This window comes from Labrus mixtus, chromosome 18, assembly GCF_963584025.1.
Source record: "Labrus mixtus chromosome 18, fLabMix1.1, whole genome shotgun sequence".
NCBI classification, from domain to species: domain Eukaryota; kingdom Metazoa; phylum Chordata; class Actinopteri; order Labriformes; family Labridae; genus Labrus; species Labrus mixtus.
In genome coordinates, this window is record NC_083629.1 from 10,600,318 (window position 1) to 10,625,308 (window position 24,991).

Here is a 24,991-nt window from a genome sequence, read left to right on the forward strand (position 1 = left end):
TAAATGATCCCCACATGAGCTAAACATAGACATGCACTGAACATTTCTTCTTCATACATCTTTGAAACAAGTTTTGAAAGCGAAGATATTTTACAAATGACACTTTAATGTGATTTTCTTACAAATCTTTTCAAAACATACAGTCCAATGTAAAGCTATCCAATGTAAAAAATAGCACAAACTGCAGCATCAGGATTACAAAAGCTACCTGAACTTGTGTCAAAAAGAATTTCAAATGATGAATTCCTCAAAGGAACTAAACTCAGCTGAAGAATACCCCAGACACCTCAATCCAAAATCTCTACATGTACCAAAGGGTCAATGACACAGGTGTGTTGCGGCGACAAGCAGCAATAGTTACAAGTAGTTTTTGTGTCTCTTATCTCACTCACCTCCATCATGATAATATCCACGGGACTTATATGGAGTTATGTCTTTGTGCTGTTTTTATTATGTGTATTGCCAGTATTGGATCTCTGTTGCAGATCCAAATTGCTGCTCAGGGACATTAAAGAATTTCCAATCCAAAAAAGGATTGTGATTTGTTAGCTGCAAAGACACTGGGATGTACGCTGAAATCAATAAGAGTGACAGGTGTTTCTTATAAGGAGGGAAATCCCTTTAAGTTTTTTTGTTTATATTTGTTATAAATTGTAAATGTTTAACAGAATGTGCACATGTTTGCACAGATGCGTTGATTCTAGTTGATAATTGTTTATTCATGATGTGGTCCCCTGAAGTACATCTGTTTCCCTCACCATAATTCTTGAGCCCATTCCCCTTTCTGTCTCTCTAATATCTATATCTTCTGGGTACAGAATGTAAATCCCGCAGTGGCCCAGGACTGGGTATCAGGTCTCCAAAGGCTCATCATGAAGAAGGAGGAGGAGATCAGGGCAGCTGACCGGTGTCGGATCCAACTCCAGCTGCCTGGAAAACATGACAAGTTTGTGTTTATCACTAATGCATATTCCACCTTTGTTTTTATTTATCTTTCAGGCAGCACATACAATATGTTTACACTCTTCAGTCTCAGTCTTCTACCCCCCATCGACTGCTTTATCCTAGATTCCCTTTGTAACTCTGTTTTCTCCTGCTGTCCTCTCAGTCGCTCTGCGTTCTTTGAGCTCTATGAGAGATTATTAGAGTACATTTGGATATTTGGATAAACAAGTTTCTCCACCAGCTCTAATCTGAGGAATGAATCTCAAGGGACATAGTAACGTGCATCAGTGCCAACAACCAAAGGCTGCTCAGTGCTGCAGCTGTTACTGAACACAAATAATCATGTCACACATTTATCACACACACTATTATAGTCTGCACGTGGTCCCCCAAGGGTGCACCTTGTCATGGCTTTCTCACATTCTCTCTCTCTCTTCCACTTCCTCACCCGACCTCTCATCCCTGCAGCACTTAGCTTGTGAGATTATCCACGGGTATGTTTGGAAACACAGCTGTGTCTCTGTCATTCCTCCCCTGATCCTAAAATCCCAAATCACACGAAGCACAACACCAGCCATAGACAGGAGGGATTTATAACACCAGCGCGCACACACAACAAACACACACTTCTTGTGTACATGAGCTGCTGGTAGGAACAAAAATTGACATTGATGTGTATCACATTTCTGTCACAGTCAGTCTAGTCAGTCAGTATTGAATAGACAGATTCATGTATCCCCCAGGCTGGAACACAAACCAGACAAAGCTCTCTTTATCAGACTGTATTTGATATGTTACTATAAAAGGTGCCTATCAGTGGAACTGTTTGTGCACAATGTGTTAAATTAATTTGACTCCTGAGAGAATGCAAATGCTGGCCTTTGTGATTTCCGAAGTGTTGACACATCTCACAGCACGATTCATTCACAGCAGTCTTTTAAATACATTTCTGTTATTCACGCTGAACACTCTTAAGGATGTACGATTTATGGATTTATGGACTCTATTTGTCTTTCTGTCTTTTAACTTTGCTCAACTTAAAAATGTGTATTTTCATCCATATTACATGGTCTTGTAATTATAGCTTAGAAAGGTTGAGACATTATTATTTTTTAGTTTTTAATGAATAGAAATGTTAAAACCTCATTAATTCACAGTTTGATGTTTAAAGTACATTTAAGAGGACTTGAGAAAACTGAGCCTCAGAAAAAAATGGATGTAATTGATGTTTTTCTAGAGAGGCTTGTAGATGGTTATGATACAGAACAGAGGTTTTTCTGAAACCTCTATATGACCTACAAAAGCAAACAAGACCATCAGTGGTAAATTGTACTATTTTTAGTTTAGAGTTATTTTGAATGTCTCTCACTGTTGCCACCAAGTCTGTGTAAATGGGATTAGCAGCATGCAGACTGGGCGTGTCTTTGATTCCAATTCTCCATGATTCACAATGAGTTACACTTTAAACATTTAAAATAAAACAGGATGAGATTCTTCCTCAGAAAAAAAAATACAACAAAACAAGAGAGGTCAAATGTACAAAATCGACCCAAAACAAAAGTTCCTCCAAGAAGCTTTTCAATTTCGCAAAATATGTCCAAAAAGCACTATTCAAGTGCAGAAGTTTAACATTTTCTTGTTTTTTTGGGTTTTTTTTGAGTAATTTTTTTTCTTGTGTATTGCAGGTCGGGTAAACCCACTTACTTCAGTGCAGTGTTCAATACTCTCAGCCCAGCAGTCAAGCAGTCATGGATCAGTAACCTGCAGATGGCAAAGCTGGCACTAGGTACGGATCAGATCACTGCCTAGCTGTCAATGTTCCTACTAAGATGCTCAATTTGTTCCTCTATTTTATCTTTGTATTCATGTATTTATACAATAAGAAGGTTAACTTTACTGACTTTTGGATGTATGCATCTCTTTTATCCATTACCTTTGTAAAATCACTGTGCAACACTTTCAGCATTAGGAGCTAGTACAAGAGTTTAGTTTGAAGTGAGCTTTCTTGCAAGAAGTAGGATTAATTCTTAATACTGTACATGCTTAAATGAAGTGCTAACTGTGTTTGCATTTGTATTCACATCAGAGGAGGACAACCTGCAGGGCTGGTTCTATGCGGAGGATGATGGGAATCACATCAAAAAGCAGAAGCATCCTCTCTTGCTCCGGCAAATGCCTGTGGTCATGTCAAAACTACAGGAGTTCAAGGTCAGACATTTTCCTTCTACATATGTCTGCCTAGTGATGGGAAATTACAGATAATCCTGGTTGAGTTCACTCATTTGGTTCGAGCTGGGGGGGATAATTTTTCAAAGACCACTGGTTTGATCCCTACAGTACTGTATTTGGGTCAGTCGTTCACATCGTAGTAGCTCTTAAAGTATTGAGTGAGACATCTCCCTCATTTTTTAATCAGTGATTTGCACCAAGTGTTGAATTGTACAGTTGTTGGGGAGACATTCCTTTTTCACTAAATGTGGTGGAAATCTGTTGTTGAGTAGATTTTAAAAAAATTATATGAGAAGGGTTCGATCATTGAGTTATGTAATTGATGTTAAATTTAGTTTATTGAGATAGTCAAAGTCAGACATTTTATATGTTCAAATTATATTGCAGAAAATATTTATAATTTTATTTCTGGATATCAAACATGAATTTGTGGGAATCTTGGATATCTCAAACTGAATGCCATTATATATGGATGCTGCAAAGGACACTGTCAATTAGTGAATTGATAAACTGTAAAAATATTTTTAACCAAAAGGAATGTATAATTTAAATCTGCTATTTATATTCAAGTGCATTATTTAAGAGCAAAGATGACATGAACACTTTTTGAGCATTTAAGAATCTTTATTTATGACTAATATAATCAAAGGGTTGGATGTCTTGAAATACATTTTTCCACACGCTCAAAAGTTATTTTAGAAATCAGTTTCCAATGTGTCAGGTCAAGTAAAATGTATTTGTAAAGCACATTAACAGCAGCATGAGCTGACCAAAGTGCTTCACAGTCATAAGATAAAGCAATGTACAAATTCCAGTTTTGTTTGTTGTCTCTGACATACTCTGTCTGTTGTTCATTTGTAAATGTATGCAGATCATTTCACCTGGAAAATTTCTGGTCATAATAGCTGATGTGTGTGGGGCCGGTTAGCTCAGTTGGTTAGAGCGTGGTGCTAATAACGCCAAGGTCGCGGGTTCGATCCCCGTACTGGCCACATGGTTTTGAGATTTAAAGGCGATATTAGATCCAGTTCAGTAATCATTGTATTGTCTGATAAGGAATTGCCATCTTGAACTTGGCTGAAAATATGTGAGATTTCTACCTGACCATGTGTCCCTTTAATAATGAAAGTGTGTCCTATCACCCATTGTGTTATCAACCCTATCCTCTTCTACCATTTTGGAGCATTAGCTGCCAAATAAGAAATGCAAGGTCTGGATGGACTGTAACTGAATTGCCCTCTGGGATAAATCAAGTTTTCTAAGTCTAAAGACATAGTATAGACATAGACAAAACCGATTACAATTAGAAGTGTGATTTCATTTTAAAACACCCTGTGAAATAAACTACTGCCAAAGAAAAAAAGGGTCAGTTTTGGCCTGTGCTTTAGAGTATGTGTTGAGTTATCACATCTGATGTGGAGGGTGAAGATCATTTTTCCATGAGCATGGCCTCTGCTTTAGAAGTCTGAAGTTAATAACACACAGGATTGACGTTAGATTAGTTTCTTCACTCATCACTGTATGTCCCTATGTAGGTGGGTCAAAAAGGAAAAGTAGGCTAAAGCTTGGCTATTTATGGCATTATGGTGCTATTGTCAAAGTCATGTATTTGATCAGTGTATGAGTTAGTGCTCACATTCTAGATCTGACATGTGGCTAGTTTATCATGAGTTATTGTACCAACTCTGTTTGCATTCATTGAAATTAAAGATCAGTTACCGCTTCCTAAGTGGAGAGAAAATGTATTATTCTTCAGAAAAACAAGTCGTATCCTAATGATCATATGTTTCTTTCTTGTGACTGTATACCAGGACACAACACTAATTTTAGTCATGGAGTCAGATTACATGACATACATTGACTGAAAAACTGGCTGTACCACTGCAGCTTGTGTATGAGGCCGGTTAGCTCAGTTGGTTAGAGCGTGGTGCTAATAACGCCAAGGTCGCGGGTTCGATCCCCGTACTGGCCACATGGTTTTGATGGTCTCATGGTAACGTCACATGAACTGTTTAGTATAGGTCATGCACAGTATTAATACAGATAAGATGTTTCATCAATAACAATTGTTGAGAAGACTTCTTGATGAACCGCATGTGAACCAATCTTTATTTTATCAATTATCTTCTGTGTGTGTGTGTGTCTAATACTTGACAACTGTAGTAGATTAGATCCAGTTAAAGGGATACTTCACCCGTTGAAACATGAATCTGTATTGACATTGGGTCATGTATGAAGTAGAAATGTGAAATAAGTTTTGAAGTTGGTGCCTTCTTGACTGAGAAAAGGCAGAAAGTGTCTTTTTGGCTGATGTGGATGAAAGACAACAACTCCCAGAATGCACAGCACCGTAGGCCACTCCCACTGAAGCTAGGGTCCCGGTCCTCTAGTTACAAACATTTACTTCAACACATAAGGCCATTTCCTCAACTGATTCCGAGATTTCTTCCAGAAGGAATTGACATCTTGGAAATTCCTGGCAGAAAACAGACTCTATGTCTGTGTCCATAGGCAAACAGTGAGAGCACCCGGCTCCTCCTCCTCACTGCCGCCGACTGTCGTCTGCAGCCGCCTTGCCGTTGTATTGCGGCTCGTAGAGATAGCCACGAACATCCGATTCAGACATTAAGTTTCGATTCTGGGAGTGATGTCCCACCCACTGATCTGTGATTGGTCTGTAGCTTCAGTGGTCGAAAGTATGAGGAACTAGTGTTGTAGTTTCACCCCGCTAACCACAACAGCTTCCAATGACGCTAAATGACGATTTTTGCGTCATCGGAAGCTCCTTTTCAGACTTAGAAATACAAAGATTTCCCGTCTCAGGGGAAAATTGAGGGCGGGATGCACGACCTTTCAAAAATACTACCAAGTTTCTAATGATACAAAGCTTAATGCTAATGGGTGAAGTATCCCTTTAAGTAATAAGGAATAAGGAATGTAAGGATAAGGAATAATAAGGAATTTCCATCTTCCATCCAAACTTGGTGGATACTGGATGAAAATATGGGTGATTACTACCTGACTTTGTGTCCTTTGAATCATGAAAGAGGGTCCTATCACCCCTTGTGTCTTTTAAACCCTTTCTAGTGATAATTTTTTAGCATTATCTGTCAAATAAGAAATTATTGGTTACATAATGTCAGCTGAACCATTTGTTTTATAGATGGGTTGGTAGATTAAAATGCTCACAGAATGCCTTATTTCAGCCATGCTATTTGTTAAGAGTTATTCATTTACTTTGGAGGCCTGTTCCTCTTAGAGATCTTCAGGTTTCTATCCTTACCATAAAGGACAATTAACCTACTTTGAAAGAACTGTTTCACATTGTAGCACTGACATGTGACCAGATTTATCATCAGGGTCACAACTGTGCCAGTGTTAAGTCAGTAACCATTACTGAGTTTTATGTGTATTTACTGTAGGTGTGTATTTGTTTTTGCTGAACACCAGAAAAGATTTGTGAGACGGAATCAGATCATTTCACCAGGAAACACTGACTTCTGGAAAAAATAGTGTATGTGTGGGGGCCAGTTAGCTCAGTTGGTTAGAGCGTGGTGCTAACAACGCCAAGGTCGCTCCCCGCATGGCTTTGAGATTTAAAGCCCATATCAGATGTAGTTAAGTTATCATCGTATTGTCTTAAAAGACATTTCCATCTTAAACTTGGTGGATACTGGCAGAAAATATGGGTGATTTCTTATCCACTTGTGTTTTTTAAACCCTTTCTGGTGATGATTTTGGAACATTAGCCGCCAAATAAGAAATTCTTGGTTACATAATGTCAGCTGAACCATTTGTTTTATAGACGGGTAGGTAGATTAAAATGCCCACAGAATGCCTTATTTCATCCATGCTATTTCTTAAGATTTATTCATTTTGGAGGCCTGTTCCTCCAAACAGTTCCTCCTTGATATTTCAGGGTTCTATCCTGACCAGAAACTGTGTTATTCACTCTGTGAACTCCTACGATGTCCTCCTGTTGACTTGGTGCAAGTAATCAGCTGACCTGTTTCTTAATTATTCTTCACCCTTTCTTGTTTCTTGCTGTTCTGCTGCAGGTGGAATGTGCTGTTCATAATCCAGAGCCCCACATCAACATGGAGAGCACAGCGGACACTCCTGTCGTGGGCCATGGCTGTGTCTGGGTGAGACACATCTTCTGTACTGTTCAGAAAAGAACATTTCAACAGTTACAACAAAAATCCCATTTCTAGCTTTCTACAGATACTTACAAACATGTAGGATGGAACTCATATTTGAGTTGACTCTGACTTGTAAAATGTGTTGAGTGGCTTTTAAAAGTGTTAACTGTCAAATGTTCTGACAGCACTCATTTTAAGCAGCTAACACTAATAAGGCTGGACCACTTTCTCAGTGTGTCTGATAGTCAGTTTTGGCAGAGAGTTTTTTTGTATGTAGTAGTTAGTAGAGCAGATGGTAAGTTTATGTTTTTAAATGTATAATGTACACATGAGAAATACAATCAGTGTAATGGCCATGGTAATCACTGCTAACGGATTGTTTTTGACAATCAGGGAAAAACTTTGTTCTGTTAGAAACAAACACCCCTATAGCTGCTCATGTTCATGGTGAAGTAATATGAAGAATTTACCCTGAAATATCAACATTTTTAAATATGACGATGTCCATTTTTTTTAACATAGCCAAATGAGTCTTTTCCGTATGAAATTGTGTTTGTAAATTGGTGTGTTATAACGATGTAATCACATAATTAAAGTATCTCAAAATCAAAATGTTTCTTGTGCAGGTTGCTAGTTGCACCAACCAGATGGGACAGCTCGCTATAGTTGCCATGCAGAACTCCAGCCCGAAGGTGACTGAGTGTTTCAATGTGGAGTCTCGTATCCTCTGCATGGCCTACGTCCCTGCAGAGCAGCCTCAGGAGAACGGAGAGAAGGGCCCTGAAAACAACCACATCCTTACAACGAGGGCCAGTGATACCCCCAGTGTTTGTCTGGGAATGGAGGAGGGCAGGTACAGCACACAGGGGACTTCAAAAAGTGTTTCTCCATTGATGTAATGTGAAATATAGAAGGTAATTATCATGAGCAAAAGGAATCTTGCACCAAAGTTTGTAATTTGTAGAGAGAACAGTCCTGCGGCTTATATATTTAAAATATGTATGGTATATTAGATTATTTAAAAGCTGTGTAGTATTTATAGATGTTTTTTTTACTGATAAACAAACATCGGGGGGGGACATCATACATTTTTAGATAAATTCAATCAATTCTTGAAAAACAACCTTGGCAACCTTTTGTGTCAAATGAGCCATTTTTCAAAAAAGGTAATGCAGCCTCTCTTCCAATTAACATTACTTATAAAGACAACTGTGCACATATTTATTTGTCATATTTCAGAGTGCTAATATAAGCAAATTACTATTATTAGTATTAGTAGCAGTTATTTCTTCACCCGTAGACACTCACAGGACACATTTTCCAACAGATCTTACAGTGTAGTACTGCACTGTTTCTCCAACTTATGCTGCTGTCTGTTTTGCTGCCTGTCTGTCTAACAAACAGGATTGCAGTTGGATCAGACGAGTATTGGCTGGTTAGTTAAACAACAGAACTACTGTTCTCGATGAAGAGAAATGTACAACTGTTATAAAACAGAGGCTAACTACAGAGTTCTTCCTGTACCTGGGTACTCTGTCACCTCTCCTGCTGTTATCAGTGTAGTGTTGAGCAAATTGAGTCAGTGAGTGGTCGAGCGACTGAGAGAGAGGGAGTGATGAATGGGAGCGGAGCAGAGCAGAGATGCTGACATTTTGCTTATATTTCACATCATATGAGCGACTATATTCAAAACATTCAGTGTTGAAGGCACCACCCCTCTAGACCCCATTAATATAATGGTAGGGGAAACACTGTATACATTTAACAAACAAAAGAATTAGCATTAAAGAGGGTTCAAACACTGAAGTTTATGAACCTGAAGATATCGTTCAAGGTGTCAAATGATGCACGGTTTTCCACCAACTCTGCAAAATATCCCCCTAACAAAACAGAAAAGTGACAATCTCTTAGATGGAATCTCATTCCAAATACATAAAGTCTGTTTGTCGTTTTGTCTCCTCTCCTGTGTAGCATCATTGTCTATAAGAGCAGCCAGCGGTCCAAGAAAGTCCGCCTACAGCATTTCTTCACCCCTGACAAGTCCACCGTCACCAGCCTGGTCTACAAGAAGCACTGTCTGTATGCCGGCCTGGTCAGCGGCTCTGTGGCTGTGTACTCCAGATCACAAGGTGTGTCTTTCAGGAGGGGGGGGGGGGGGGGGGGGGGGGGGGGCTTTTAACTTGTTATAGTCTCATCACTGAACCTTTTCAACGTTTGTTGATACTCCTAAAAGGCTGAAATTAGTGCAGTTAGGAGGATAAATCACTGTTAGTGTTTGGAACAGAAAATGCATTCAGTGAGTTAATGAGTTAAATAGATTTGGTTTTCAAACTGTGTAGGCTGACAGTGTTTACTTCAATATTTAGTCTGTTCCAGAGGCCTTAACCATAATTGGCCACTTTCATGAATAAGTAGTCTGTTCATTACGGAGTTTCTAACTTTATTAATTTAGTAACTTTTCAAACTCCTCTGCTGACATCATTTAGAAAACTCCTTTTGCACCACATTTGATGCTTTTTCCAATCGGAGGCAGAACATTGAACATGTTAAAAAGCTCAAGAGTTTGAGGCAAAAATAACACAGCTTCACATCTTGCAGCCCTGAATAGAAGGGTTATTCTGGGTCGAACAAATGCAGAGTTGTTGTTTTTTAAGGTGCATTGCTGTTATTTTTTTCTCCCTCTGAGTCACCGCGCTGCCGTTGGTCTGTAAGTCAGCGGCTCAGGGTGAAGCTCGAGGTCAGGGGTCTCCTCTGCTCTGTGTTGAGGTTCTGTTTCCATTTGCTCGGTTGTCTGGGAGAAACCAATCTGTTAGCGCTGACCTATTTAAAGTCTTCCCTTCCTGACAGGCACAGACACATTGGAGGAAAGAATTCAGGCTGCACTCTTCCCACAATCTTTCACATTCTGTGTTTTTGTTCCATCTGTGATTGGTTTTCATAGCAAGTGCAAACAGAGAGTCTCTGAGCTTCCTCTTCTCCCCGTCTGTGTGCTCTTTTTTTGTCTGCTTTTTGTTATGCATCGCATTGCACGCTGAGATAGGTAGATACTTCAGAAAAGAAGAAAATTCTTCTCCTTTTAATTCTTGGCTCTCTAATGTTAGTTTTGGTATCACTACCCTGTGATCCAACCACTGCTTGAGGTTTGTTTTTTATAACCTCAGTCACACATTTTTTTCCCTCCTCGTGCTCTTATATGACTCAATATGACTCAAAAGTTCCTCCGCGGGTATATCGGAAATCTAATGATGGTATTCCTGCTCAATTTCTAGCCTTGTTAAATTGATCTGTCAGCCATGGTGTGTTGCAGAAAAACTGATAGTGACATAGATATAAAGACTGAAAAATGGCCTGAGGAGTGAAACACAGGTTGAAAAATGTTCTCACATTCTTCCAATGAGCTACAGTTTGCCTGGAGAAACAAACTGTATGTTAGTATGCAACCATTCAGGAATGTACTGTTGAGCTACTCATTACTTCTGATGCACATGTCCCCTCTCTTTCCCCTTTTTTATTTGACATACCAGTTATTACACGCTGGCACAGTAAGTATTCCACTGTTGGTGTAACTAGAAGTTTAAATAGATGCTTCTCATCAAACCCTGGCCATAAATCATCTGAGTCCCACTTTGATTTCTTCACATCCAGAGCTCTGTCACTGTCACTGGAACATGAAGCCTGCTGCTAAAATGATGACTCACTCAGGATAGTTTGGTCCCTGCATCTCTTGTTATAATGCTGCTCAAGTACTTTGTCACTGTGGAAGACTCAGCCCCTACCCCCTATTAGCATTCAAAGTAGACCCATGGTTTGCAGAGAAGAAAGCAAGCAGAGCAAAGAGTAATGATCAGCTTATGTTCTTTGATGTTCAAATGTCAGCTGATCAAAGGAGACCCTCCCAGTGAATAGTGACAAGGCAGAGGGAAAATGCTGCTTTGTCTTCAGACAGCATCAGTGCTGAGTTATCCTGCGTGGAAATGTAATCCTGCAGAAGATGCAACGTGTCTGAAGCTGGCTCAGCCTCATTCTGCCATGCTTGCTATTTGCTCTGTTCCATTCTGTGTCAGTGATGGAGACAGAAGGAGGCAGTGACTTGACAAAGGTCACACGTCATAGTCAGACAGTCAGAACATATTGCTCCTCTAAAATGCTATCATAAAGCATAGACTCTTTCCTATTGAGAGGGTTGTGACTTATGGGTAGTGAGTTACATCTTTCTTAGCATAAATGACCTGCTGACTTTTTAATTAAGATGTTCTGATACAATTTTTTACTTCCTGATACTGAGGGAAATTCATTCATTTGAGAAACAGTTCATACCAGAAACCCTGGCAATGAAATTTAAATTATAAAAATATATTTATTGTAATTGAATTATAACTGCTGTATGTTATTGTCCCTTGTATATGTAAATGTTGACAATGGTTGTTATCGTGAAGTGCGTTTACATGGACTTGTTGAATGGCCTGGCTCACTACGCTGCAGGAATCATAACTTTAAAACAACTTAAGCTAAAGCTAGCAGCAGCTCGGCTCACAATTCTGTTTGCCTTGAAAATGTTTATGGACTGAAACTATATGAAAGTGTTTTCTCTTATTTTCTTTTTTACTGTTTTTAATCATCTTTACATAGCCTTTCATTATGTATTATGAAAACACTGATTGCTAACATTTTGCTAGTTTTAACTATTGTTAGCACTGTACTGTTGTTGTTTGCTAATGTCACATTGTTATTGACCTCAAATCAGTTCATCTTTAGAAGCCTCTAATGAGCCACTTTGCAGGCCACACTTTGAATATGAGTTGTTAAAAGCATGTGGAGACATAGTTTATGCAATCTGGCTTCTGAACTGTCACTTCAGAAAGTGAACATCTATGCCAGTTGGTAAAGAGGCTCCTTCGGTTGTACTACGTAAACTATTTGTTTTCTTTAAGTGAAAAGTGCAAATATGTTGCCTGGGTGGTGTTAGCATCCATGATGTACTGTTACAGAAGCATCTGTACTGTATGCATAGTGGTGTGTGTGAAGAGCTAGATTGGCTCAGGTCATTTTGACTGGTTGGTCTGGGCCCCGCTTGAGATCTTATTGTGACACGCCAAAATCCTTAATCAACTATTTGTGTTGCCATGCTTGTAGATTTATTTGCATTTCAATAGGAAACATTTTGAGTATTTTCAGATTTAAAAAAGTAAATACAAGTATATTTCAAAATTGTGATGAATCATGATTAATCAAAGCTTCTTCTGTGATTTTTCACAATTCGAACATTTAATTGATTGACACCCCTACTGATACTTAATCCTATTGGATCAGTGCATTAATTGGCTTACTTGACTTCACCAACTACTGGATCGTTTGGCTGTATTGGAGGTATTTCCAAAGCTGTTAATTGGATCAGCAGGACTCTACTTGTTAAATACATGTTCAGTTTTTGTGCACATACACTGTGATGAGAGATTTGTTGCAGCTGACACTGACATAGAGGAATGCAGTTTAAGAATTGAGAGATGTGGGCAGACTTACATAAGACTGAAAGTTGGCACTCCAGTTTTCTTTTCCTTTTCTTCACTGCTCATTTCCTTCTCCTCTTTTATGCTCACATACTTTCACTTACACACTGTGATTAATAAAAAATAACATACACAGAGCGTGGCTGGAATGCTAACCCCAGCTAGCCCCTGTGAGGGAGCTTACTCTTACTTCCTCAGTCATTATAAAGCACCTCTCTAAGAACATCTCTCCTTTCTCCCCACATGGCACCTCTGCCTTCAATAGCCGCCTTTGTGCCTTCTCTGAAGCACGACTGGTGAGGCCTCATTCGCTTCCTGGTCTAGATTAACTTAGGGAATGTGGTATATAGAGGAAATTAAGTTTGTATTCAACACAGAGCCATTTCTACTGATGCATGGTCTTGTTTTTCCGTGTTATTTTGATGAAGCATCTTCCTAAATTTCCTCTAATTTGATGACGGCATTGATTGAAATCCAAACAAGTGGGCATTATACTTGCAGAATTGTAATTTATTTATAAAGAAACAGCATGGGGTGTTACATGGCAGTAGAGCTGGCACTGTAGTTGTGCAGGCACATGTAGAACAGAGTGTGTAGGAGGTGTGTGTGGGATGGAGCTCAGCTCTGACTAACACTTCACAGCCCATTTATATTCATAGCGAAGTGCTGTGATAACCATCAATGGCCACTCTACCAGCACAAGCAGAGTCATATAAATGCAGACGACCTTTTCAAATGACAGTTATGAAGAATGAGTGATTCCTACTGTGTCTGCCATGTCATTATAAACCTTATTCTTTAACCTTTGCATGAACATTTCTAGGTTTAAATGGTAAAAAAAGACAACAATAAAGCTAAAAAAGGAGAAGAAGTGTGTTATGGAAGGGATCATGTATGGGGATCTGGTTGTTATCGCAGAATGGAACCCTGACAGGGTGAGCAGGACCCTGCAGCAAAGGTGGCTTGTCTCGCCTTGAAGGGGTTCCTCCGTGATAACAATCCGCTCACTATACATTATCCTGCTTATTAAACAGCTACTAACTACAGAAGACGATCATTTTCAAATCAATATTTCACTTCTAAGGATTTATTTAATCTGCTAAACAAGTAGTTCATTGAAATCTACAGTTTGAGCTTCATCCACGGCGATGGCTAACTCTGTAATCTCTATAAAAAGAGCTAAACTAACTGTGAGTACTCTCATTGAACTCACAGTTGAATGACCCTGTGAGTGAAAACTGAACTTTTTCACTGATGGTGAAGGGAGACAAGGTGCTCAGATCAACAGTGACTTGTCAGAAAAATTCAGTCAAGTACTACGCTGGAGTCTGTGTTAAAAACACCACTGTTCCAGTACCATCTTCCGCTCTGCTAACTTCATGTGTCATCTTCAGTTTTGTAGATTTCTCTGTCATAGCCTGCAGTTTTTGTATCTTTTAAGCTTCTTCCTCAGTTGTTATCCTCTACTTTCTCCGTTTAACACAGGACAGGAAACAGACAGACGTCAAAATAACCAGACTTCTTTCCTCAGGAAGATTACATTAAGGGCCTCCTGAGTCTGTGATGAGAGCTCAATCCTTACTGTAGCAAGCGTCTGCTTTTCTAAGTAACAGTTACAAAAAAAAACAGTTAACAACGGTGATCAGAATCAAGTATTGAAGCTGACGTACTACAGCTGTGTACTAATGTTTTTGTTAAAGCTCATGTCTCAACACTCGACAAACTTATTTGATTTCAGTTCTTTATTTTCTGTTTATTGAAATACTGTGGTGCTAATATATTTTTGTTTGTTTGTTCAAGATGGCTTGTGGAGCTCTGAGAAACCTAAAGTGCTAAAGCTGGGAGTCCTCCCAGTCAAGGCCATGCTGGCTGTGGAGGAGCACCTCTGGGTGTCATCAGGTGGACAGGTGTTCATCATCAGCAGCCACACACACTGTGTAGAGGTATGTCACTCAACTCTTACACTGTCTTGACAAAAAAGCAGCGTTTATTTCATGGTATGTTTGAACCAACTGCTGCAAACCGAGGATCACTGAAAGCATAAAGAACTTTTGGTAAATGAAGGTGCCTCATATCCCTTCCCAGAGTTTCCATGTTCCATGTCCTGAAATATGGATGATAACCCCTGGGTGTGCTCTGGCCTGCTTTAGGGAATAGCAGCACCTGCCATTGGTCCAGGAATAGTAACCTTCGTCTGACATGCACTCACTCATAATCTGTTTAGCCTCATTGAGCTCATTATGTCGGACCACCTGCCTGTCTCGCTCCTTTTTCCTTACTGAAGACTTACAGTTAGTCCAGAGTCAAGACTGTAAGTGAGAGATAGGAATGGTGAGGTGTAAAACTGTTGTTTTTATACTTATAATATATAATATAAATACTTAGGATAAACATAAAAAGTAACATTTTGTGAACACAGAACTCTAGTACTGATATTACATTTCATGCTTTTCATCACCACATGTTACGAGAACCCTAAACTGACACACCTGTGAATGGACTTTCTTTAGACAATTATAACTCCAGCTACATGTAATGTAACATGGAGTAAGATTATGTAACAAGTGATGAAAAAAACCCTGTTTATTTGTTTCCATGCTAAGGTTCAGTTCAAATTCAGATTCATTTGCACATAGGTGAAACTAATCGTACTCGCACTAATGAAACAAAAGCTTTGGTGTGTTTTTCTGATTTTCCATTTCATTTGAAAGTCTCTTTTCGTTCTGAAATATTGACATCATATTTGTGCTTTTGGCCTAAATCAACCATTGAGAACCCCTGTTGTTTGTGATGTCTGATTATTTATATGATTAAGCTAGTGAAGATAATTACAGGGTCCTAAATGTAGATGACTTAGAAAGTCATCTAAGCCAAGTTATGTCTCAGGTTTGCATACAAATAAATAAAATAAATCCATCTTGTGCCAAAAGTTGTTTCTTTCCTTGTCGATCTGCAAGTTAGTTTTTTACTTTTGGAATAAAAGAAAATCCTTCCTTATTGAATTTTAATAAACTTCCTCCCACTGTCTGCATGTATTGTAAATGTGCTGGAGGTAATGCTTAAGCTTGTCACCATGCCTTGTCTCAGAGGCAGCTGGAGGCCCATCAAGAAGAGGGCATGGTGGTGTCCCACATGGTGGTGGCTGGGGTGGGGATCTGGATCGCCTTTAGCTCTGGATCCACTCTGCGTCTTTTCCACACAGAGACCCTGGAGCACCTACAGGACATAAACATAGCCACTCCTGTCCACAATACACTGCCAGGTAAGATAAACATGGATTTAATTTCTACACAAAATATCCATCCAGGTTAGTTTCCAGCGGAGAAGAAGATTTATTGTGGCTTGAAATGTCTCGAGTCCAAGACAAATATCCCATAGAGGACAAGATTAGTATATCGTATCATAACGTATCGTATTGAAACGTATCGTAAATATTGGGTCAAAAAAATGAAGACATTTCTCTGATACACACAAACAACCCCTGCCTCTCTTCCTTCTCTTTCTCTGCCCTTGAGTGCCAGTCAGTCATGTGAGCGTTGCAGCTCACTGGGAATTAAATATTTAGAAAGTGTCAAACTGTCTGACAAAACACTGAGGGATTTTTTTTTCTCTCTCTTGTGATTATGGACCTTGTGATCATCTAGTCCAAAACACACTTTCAAACACAGCCCATTATTTGTGGACTGAGATGCAGGTCCAATGACCTCCAAAGTGCTGCCTGACAGGAAAAAGCTGACATCAGTGTAGGTGCTCATCCAGACAGCACTTGTTATGGCAGGTTTGTCTTTCAAAAGGCTCCTCCAGTCTAAACGGTGAATCAGAAGTCTCTCATTTGAACACTATTCATGGTGTTGGTTAAAGGAACTGCCTGACCTTGTCAAGTCACGCAAACAGAAACTCTTTCACTGAAGAAGGTGTCATCCAAGTATAACACAGCTCATACTTCTCTTGTAGATAAAGAAAACAAATATTTGAACATCCTTTTGACAACTTACATAACTCAGAGGCCATAAATTATGACATCATATTAAAATACTAAGCATATTAGCCACTAGGCTTCTACTTAAACTTGTGGATTTCAGCATTAAATAACATTTCTCAGCTATCTGATGTATTTCTGTTACCAAAGATTTAGAGCTGTCTTTTGAACTTGCTGTTATGTTAATATTCATCACAAGTAACCTCAATGAATGAGGTTGTAATGCTAACACTGACTATTTAATGACAATGACATGACCTGTAAAAAAAAAATGAACAGAGCTATCTGCCTTGTTAGACATCACCAGGAGTCAGATTAAAATTAAAATAATAATGCAGGAGTAACATGGGAGATTCATTTGACACATCTAGTATAGGACGAGTAGTGGGTGCAGGGATTCTGATGAGACGGGGGTAGTTTGAGCTTTGAATGAGCAATTTTCTTGACTTTCATTACTCGATGAAAGGTTACCTTCTTTGAGCTGTGAATGTCTAACTGCAGATGTAAACCTGTCTATAACAGGCTGTAACGTGCAGAACAAAGTCAAAGACAATGAGCAATATCTCACCAGGAAACACAGGATGAGTTTTAATTGTCGAGACAAATACCTGTTTCAGTGGCTTCGAGAAATTAATATAGAGCGTGTATCCAAAACATAGGAGGGTATTGAATCAATCCAAAACACAGAATGGGATTATAGCAACAGCATTAGTTCTGTTACTCTGGTAAAAAGTCATCACATTCAGTGATATTGTAAATTATAATGTGCAGCATTTCCTCGCATGTGCATTTAAGCCAAACATTGTCGCTGAGGATGTTCAGGTCAAGTGAAATTACTTTGAGGGAGGCAATCATCCCCGGCTGGAGTCATCAGAGCGGCCTGCTGCTTCGGATCTTGTAATCTGCTGTGTTACATCAGCTTGACCCAAAAACTCACCGCCCAAAAAAATAAAAATGATTCTAGTGAAGTGGAGATTGCTTCTGTTGGTCTGAAGTCGGGATTTGTTCAGTCCCATCGCTGCTGCTCTCAATCTCTTCATCCTTCATGCTGAGTCATGCAGACAGCTCTGGTTTAGCGTGCACTTTCAGAATTCTCTGTCATGTTTTCTTGAAGTTTGAACACAAATGTTTTTTGACATTAGACTCTTTGCTTTCCTCTTGAAGATGGATTGTGCAGAGTGTTCAGAGTTAAATGAGGTTTTGATGGGAGTTTTGTTTTGTGATGACAGCTGTTGTTTAATGTTTGTGTGTTGAGGTCTGCAGCTAATGACTAGCCTGCGGTTGTTCTATGCTATCTCATCTTTGGCATCATTAGCAGCGCTGTCATTAGCTAGCGCAGCGCTGCTTAGACTGCATGCACATTTTGTCTTCAGAGGGACTTCTCTACTACTGCCACGAGGTAGTAATAACATTAGAGAAGGCTTCTGACAGAATAACTGCGTGTAGAAATCAGGGTAACTCTTTTCATCTCCTTTTACTTGCAGACCGTGAAGTCCTGTGTAATAGCTCATGTTAAGCTCAAATGAGAGGGTTTTAAATCTTCATAAGCTGTTGGAGCAGCAACAAGCTGCAACATCCACTCACAGCTTGTTGTAACCATGGCTACAAGTTGTTCGGTTTGGCACAGTGATTTACAGCATTTATGCAGCTTCATGCCTCTGACTGCAGAGACAAACTGCACTAGCCATTAAACAAACTCTAGATCTACAAGCCTACGTTTTTTGAGAGAAAATGTAAGAGATGACCAACATTGGAGTATCCAGCCTTCACTTGATCTTGTGGGAGAATAATTCTCTGATACCCTCTGTTTACAGTTACAATTGGAAGGCCTCTTTCTGAGACAGATGTGAATGATAAATGGCCTGCTCTGGGACCTCTCGATCCATATTAGCTAATAGAATCCATGCAACCACAGAGGAAGCCGGTTCTGGGACCAACCACAACACATGAAAGCTTTTCATCCTCTGGGTCTCGCCATTAAGAGCTCACTTCCTCTGACAACACTATTCATTCAATGGAATGTTAGTCGGCTTAAACATTTAAATCACCAACAAGGTTCCTGTTTTGATATGTTTTAAAAAGCACTCCTATATTAAGTCCACGTGTGCGCTGCCCCTTATTGTAGTCTGTTGTGATCCGTGCGTTTCTAGAACCCTCCACAGCTGGGTTTATTTCTGCTGGCCTCTGTTGTGGAACAAAATGAGACCAAAAAAAATGTGCTGTTTCTGCACAAACTCTGATGTAATTGAAACTGCCAGCCAAACAGTTTGGACAGGAGGGACTGTGCGCTATCGATGTGATTGGTCTTTCATCTGCATTGCTTTGCTACATTAACACACATTTACTGAGCTGAGGCTAAACATAGTACAAGCTTAGCAAATGACAATGACATTGTTCTGATATTTGATCTCTTGATTTCCTGATAAGCATATTATCCGGGAAGTCCACAGCATTGTGAGGGGATATTACATATCCTGATGCAATCTGGGCTTGTCCACAGAACACACCATCAGACAAACAAAGGGAGACACATGGGGCGTCGTCTTCAGTCTTAATGCCTCTATGAATGGTGCTGTGTTGAAATGCAGGTGGTGCTTGAAGTGGGGTTATTCTTCTCATGTTCAAACATGTTGGAGCAATTCTGCTAAGTCCAAGCATATTAGACAGTGGGGGCTAATATCCTGTAATAGCAGTCATTTTCTCACTCAGCATGCGTTTATTGAAGAGCCTGATACTGCTCATGTTTTAAAGTGACTTTGTTACTAATAATTCTGCCTTGTGCACATCTTTTTCTTTTTTATTCCCAAGTCTTAATATGGATAGTATGAATATACATATATGGCGTGAAATGTGTAAATTCAGTTTTAAATGTAAAAACAAGTTCCTAAGCACTTCAAAGAGCGGTGGTCCTCCATCAAAGCGGCCTGTGCTGTGATGATGTCTCAGAGGACGCTGGTTATCTGGCTGGCCCCCGGTTCTGAGGGTCTAGTCTGCCTTTGTCTGCTGCTCTGTGACCTACATATGCAGCCATGCATGGCCTAATGGGAGACAAACATCAAGGGGGGGTCGGTAAATAACACCTCCAGCTCTGCTTTGTTTGACCGCCACCAGTGTTGTACACATCCCAATGTTGAAGGAACACCTTTTAATGAGTGAACATCCACTACAGCAGAGGGACAGTGATTGAGATGACTGGATGAAGGAGAACATAAAAAACAAGGCTCCAGTGAGAACTTGTCGAATTGTAATGCTCTGATGAAGACAAAATAGATTCAAGTAGAATTTCTCATGATACTAAGTGAGGTATACCAGGTGTCACTGAGTCAGTTCAGCAGTTTGGATCTCAATGACAAATGTATATATTTGTATGAAACTGTATACAGACACTGTTATTCTCCAGAGGATCAAGTCACCTGACCTTAGTTATTCCCTGATATTTCATCCAGATCCAACAGTATTTAATTGTTTTGACAGTACCGTGTTGTTCTAACAAATATTGAATAGTTTCCTGAAGAAAACCTACCCAAAAGAGAATGAATTCTAGTCACTTTGATCAACATCTAATAACAATAAGCAAATATTGGTATGCTATCTAAATTTACTTCAAATATCAACATTGTACAATGTGCATGATCAGCATGTACGCATAGTTATTTTTGCTAGCATTTAGCTAAAGCACTGCCACCTTAGTACAGCCTCAAAAACCGCTAACATAACTCTTGGTCGCATCATTATGCTAACAATAATGCCGTCAGTCAAATATGTGTTTTTATCATGAAACACTGACATTTTGTACTTGTTTCAAGTGCTGCAAGAGAAAATGTGAATTCCTTTTATAGTAACGAAAACCATCGTTGTTCACATTGTGCTGATCAGAGTTATTTTGTAGTTGTATCAAATGGCTGACACAGTGTATTATTGTAATGTTTGGGATTAGCCCCTCCCTCCTGCTGTTGGTTGTCAGGACTAAGTGCAGATCAAAGTGTTGCTCTGGTGTAGGATCAGGGCAAGAGCTAGGCCGTGTTGACATTCACTCAGGGTTTATTTTAGTTCACCCTCTGGGTGGGGAACTCCAAATATTATGAAAGGAGGAAGTTGAGCAAGGCCCCCGACTGGCAGACTGTGTGTATCTGCTAACTCTAGGCCCTCATTAGAAGCACATGTGGTCAGGAATGAAGGACCAGTCTTTAACTGTACCTGCCTGCTTATCTGGCAGGATTCCTGGAAGTGTGGCAGTTTGGCATGTGTGCCACATGCATGGGGTCAGCTCTAGTGAGGGGGGTCAGACAGAGAGACTGGCAGTAATTTTTTCCCTAAAGCCCAAGAGGATTACTTTAAGGGAGGAAACTCAAGTCAAGCTGCTACAGCAGTAATGACTCATGACAGTCTCACCTCCCACATAGAAGGGCAGACATCTTTTTTTTTTCAAAAACCCAAGATTCTTATAACAGTCATACAAATGTGTCACCAGATACCATTTGTTGTGCAGCTTATTCCTAACAAAGCTCCTATGTGGTGACGTCTGAGTCTGAGTGCCAAAGTCCTCATAATAGGTCACCTAACACAGCCAGATGTCAGCAGGCCTGATTTTATTGTATCCTTGTTTTAAGGGGCTTTAAACTCAACAATCAAAGCTTTCATAGTGCTAAGTGATTTTTCTAACCAGAAGGGAAAGAAAAAGGTCAGGTCTGATTGTCCTGTTGCTTCAACAGAGGCAGAGCTCCTTGCTTAATTACAGCATTACGCTTCACTCATTCTGTTACATAACACTTTTGTGTTTGTTTGTTTGACTCAAAGTACTATAATGGAGCATTTTCTGTGTTCACACACTTGAAAAGAGCTGCTTTCATTCAGCCTCCTCTTTGCGTTGCCCTGGAGACAAATAACAGCTGAACATGGTTGCTGTAGAAATACCCCTACTCAAAATGATACGCCCCCCTCCTATCCTCCTGCACACTGCATTCAAGTGGTCCATTAACTGTGCCCTTTTCCGATTTTACAGCAAACACTAGTTTGCATGAGCACCGAGCACGAGTATAAGAGCTTACAGGCCGTGGTGTTAGAACATGTTCAACATGAAATGTTTCTCTGAATATTTCTCCTTTTTTTAATCTACAATAAACCTACTTTCTGCATGATGACATCAATGTTCTGCTTCTGTTTTTCCTCAAAGGGAACCAGAGAGTGTCAGTGAGTAGTCTGCTGGTCTGTCATGGTCTGCTGCTGGTAGGGACCAACCTTGGGGTGACTGTGGCCCTCTCTGTTCCCAGACTGCAGGGGATCCCCAAAGTCACAGGTAACACTCAAACATTACTGTATTGCATGTTCTACTGAACCTGTGCATATAGTCTATGTTGGGATTATTTTCTAATGGTTAATCATGACATTGTTTGGATTATGAAAAGAAAGAAATATTCTCTAAAAGGGTTTCACAATCTTTTAGAGGTGATTGTGGGATTTTCAAACTGTTTTCTTTGTCACACCAACAGGCTGAACCCAAACATGTTCATATTATTGATGATTGAAAATAGCTGCCAATTAATCGTTTGTAGATGATGCTTGCTAACGAGTTGATTTTGCAGTTCTATCTCTCTTGTTCTTTACAGATTCAGTATAGATGAAATGTCAAAGTTCTTGAGTGAATATGTAGATGACTGTTTGTGTTTCAGGTCGGGGTATGGTATCCCTTCACGCTCACAACGGACCAGTAAAGTTCCTCACTGTGGCTGCTGCAGTGTGCAACCGGCCCTGTGTCCAGCAATCCTCCACCCCTCCCACCTCAGTTCAGCCGACAGATACAGAGGACGGGGAGAACAGCCACCCCCCCTCAGATTCAGCCCCGACTCCACCTCAGGGACGGGGTGTGTGGCTGGGAGAGGCAGGCTGTACCACCATGGCTCTCCAGGACTCCCTGTCCTCTTCCTGCGGCTCCTTAGCTCCATCCCAGGGCTCCTTGGAGCACGGGCCCGAGGACGGCGCCCTTTACGACTTGCTCCATGACCCCGCCCATCACCAGAGAGGCCGCCGATCCAGCAAGGTGGACGTCAGCTCTCTGCTGGTGGTGTCTGGAGGGTTGGGCCACCGCAAGGTCAACAAAAAGACCAAACAGTCTAGGCACGAGGACACCACATCTTCCATCATGATCTGGCAGATCCCCTTACTCAACATGTGACACAAAAGCAAGTAGATAACTTTTGATCTGTCCCAGTAAAACTTAAAGTACTTACTTTATAGAAATCTAATATACATTTTCTCTCTTTTTTAGGTTTGAACAAAAGTGCTGCTCACAGGGAGATTTGTTGTTACACTCGACAGAACATTTCGATCACATCAGAACAACTTAATGCCTTTTTGAAACAAGAAGTGCATCAAAAACTTTCCACAGTATTCCCCTGATGTTTGTAAAGGATGTCTGCGACCACGGAAACACAATGGATCCATATATAACCACTCAATCATGATGCTTTACTGCAAGAACAACTCTCCACAGACCAATGAAAAGATATACTGTACTTGTTAAGGATATATTTGTTTAAAAAAAACACTGAAAGGTCTTTAATTTCATGGTCTCATAAAGTCTGTTGTTGTCTGTAACATGGCTAATAGTTTACTCTCCAGTGTTAGTGCCATACAAGGTGACTGTATAAGGACTGCAGTATTTAAAAACAGTGTTGAAAAGAAAACAGACTTAGTTCTGCTTGAGAGGCGCATAAGGTATTGATGAGGCTTTGAATCTTTGACATGAAAGTTCGATCAAAATTAGGATCATGTTGTGGCCTGATCTTATGTTATCTGTAAAGGCACGAGTTGTAAATATCAAGTTTGACAACTCAGGATTACGTGTGTGTCTGAGTTTTGGGTAAGAGAAAGTTTCAGTGTTTCTATGGAATCCAATCATTCTACTATCGCACCAGCTGTTAACAAAGGAAAGGGATGAAAAAAAGCAGACATATTGATGACTGAAATAATATGAGAAGGCTTGATGAGAATCTCTGGCTGGCCAGGTTTCTATTCAAAAAGGGATGTAAGAGTTGTTATTACAAGGACATTTTTATTTCCCCTCATGCATCTTTGTTTCTCACATAAGGATATTTAAAAAAAAACACAAAAAGCTTTATACATTTATAACTATTTCTTTGTATTACTGTTATTTGTATTAACAAATTCATAAACTTTTATTGACTACCCTTGTGTACTTCATTTGAACTTCTTTTTTCATTATGATAACAGTTTTGATTGTTTTGTGGGGCATTTTTCACTAGAATATACACACGTTCACTTTTTATCTTCAGTAAAGTCATCATATTAATGCCTGCTCCTGACAAATACACATTCACTTTGTGGGAACCTCTCTGTAGATTGAGGTGGGATTGAGAGTGTCAGCATAGCTATTTCTCCCATCTCCAACTAACCTTGCTCTCCACTCTCCTTGTGTGCAGCCATCAGTACATGCTGGGACTAGCAATGTGCCTGAGGGGCTGCAGGAACTGAGCCCAGTACAGCTCTTCTGGGATTTTCGCTGCTCATTTCTCCTACTGCTGAACAGAGGGGGGTCAAGGCTTTTTTTCTCTCTCTTGTAACGCCCACGATCACTGTTGCACAACTATGTTTCACACTGTTATCTGTTCCTATGAAAATAGACCAGCTGATCTCAGGCTGGAGTTGCTCCCGAGCTCCAATCCAAAATACATTCTGACGTGACTTTTGTTGTGGTAACTAACATTCTGACTTAAACCTTAAGACTTAAAAAAAGATAATATTGAACTTTTGTTGCTCTCTTTTGTTTACTAAAAGGTAGAGCAACGCCTTAGACCCACTGTACAAACTAAGAAACCCAGTTATCAGTTAGTCTGTTGTTTTCCCTCTGACCCAGAGGTTGCCATAGTAACAACTCATTGTGTACATCAGTCCTTAGTGAGTCTTTGCTCTCAGAATATCTAGCATTAAAACCTCTTAGCTCTCTAATCTTACAGCGCTGATAGTTTTTTGATGCCCTTGCGGTTGCTCCCCTCTATTTTTATAATTGAAGGCCAGTTGTTACGACAGGCAGTCTCCACGGTGGAGAGGTTACGGACCTTGGATAAAGACGTCTGCTGCTGCTGTTACTCCTGCCTTGTGAGGTTGTGCTATTTCTAATCAGGCCTTTTCATGTATTTAGGGCATATGTCTTGCGTGCCTCTTTAATCACA

General features: G+C 40.0%; 2 protein-coding genes and 2 non-coding genes across 6 annotated transcripts in view; 3 read left to right on the top strand and 1 right to left on the bottom strand.

Moving 5' to 3' along the window:
- The window catches only part of arhgef10 (Rho guanine nucleotide exchange factor (GEF) 10), a 57,201-nt gene extending 33,214 nt beyond the window's left edge, over nt 1-23,987 (top strand). For 2 of the 3 annotated variants that reach the window (XM_061062660.1, XM_061062662.1), the window contains 11 exons: nt 819-946; nt 2,631-2,731; nt 3,032-3,153; nt 7,233-7,319; nt 7,943-8,169; nt 9,288-9,445; nt 14,624-14,766; nt 15,911-16,085; nt 21,976-22,098; nt 22,472-22,981; nt 23,068-23,987. In XM_061062660.1, the coding sequence (XP_060918643.1) occupies nt 819-946; nt 2,631-2,731; nt 3,032-3,153; nt 7,233-7,319; nt 7,943-8,169; nt 9,288-9,445; nt 14,624-14,766; nt 15,911-16,085; nt 21,976-22,098; nt 22,472-22,974 (1,767 nt within the window). In that variant the 3' untranslated portion in view covers nt 22,975-22,981; nt 23,068-23,987. Of the gene's footprint in view, nt 1-818; nt 947-2,630; nt 2,732-3,031; nt 3,154-7,232; nt 7,320-7,942; nt 8,170-9,287; nt 9,446-14,623; nt 14,767-15,910; nt 16,086-21,975; nt 22,099-22,471; nt 22,986-23,067 lie in introns of all 3 variants that reach the window. The other variant, XM_061062661.1, reaches the window with a different exon arrangement.
- The window catches only part of si:ch211-195o20.7 (cytospin-A), a 404,502-nt gene that overhangs the window by 252,586 nt on the left and 126,925 nt on the right, over nt 1-24,991 (bottom strand). The gene's annotated exons all lie outside the window — the stretch shown is intronic.
- Nucleotides 4,093-4,166, top strand: trnai-aau (transfer RNA isoleucine (anticodon AAU)). Its single transcript has one exon. It is a non-coding gene; the product is annotated as a tRNA-Ile (tRNA).
- On the top strand, nt 5,073-5,146 carry trnai-aau (transfer RNA isoleucine (anticodon AAU)). Its single transcript has one exon. It is a non-coding gene; the product is annotated as a tRNA-Ile (tRNA).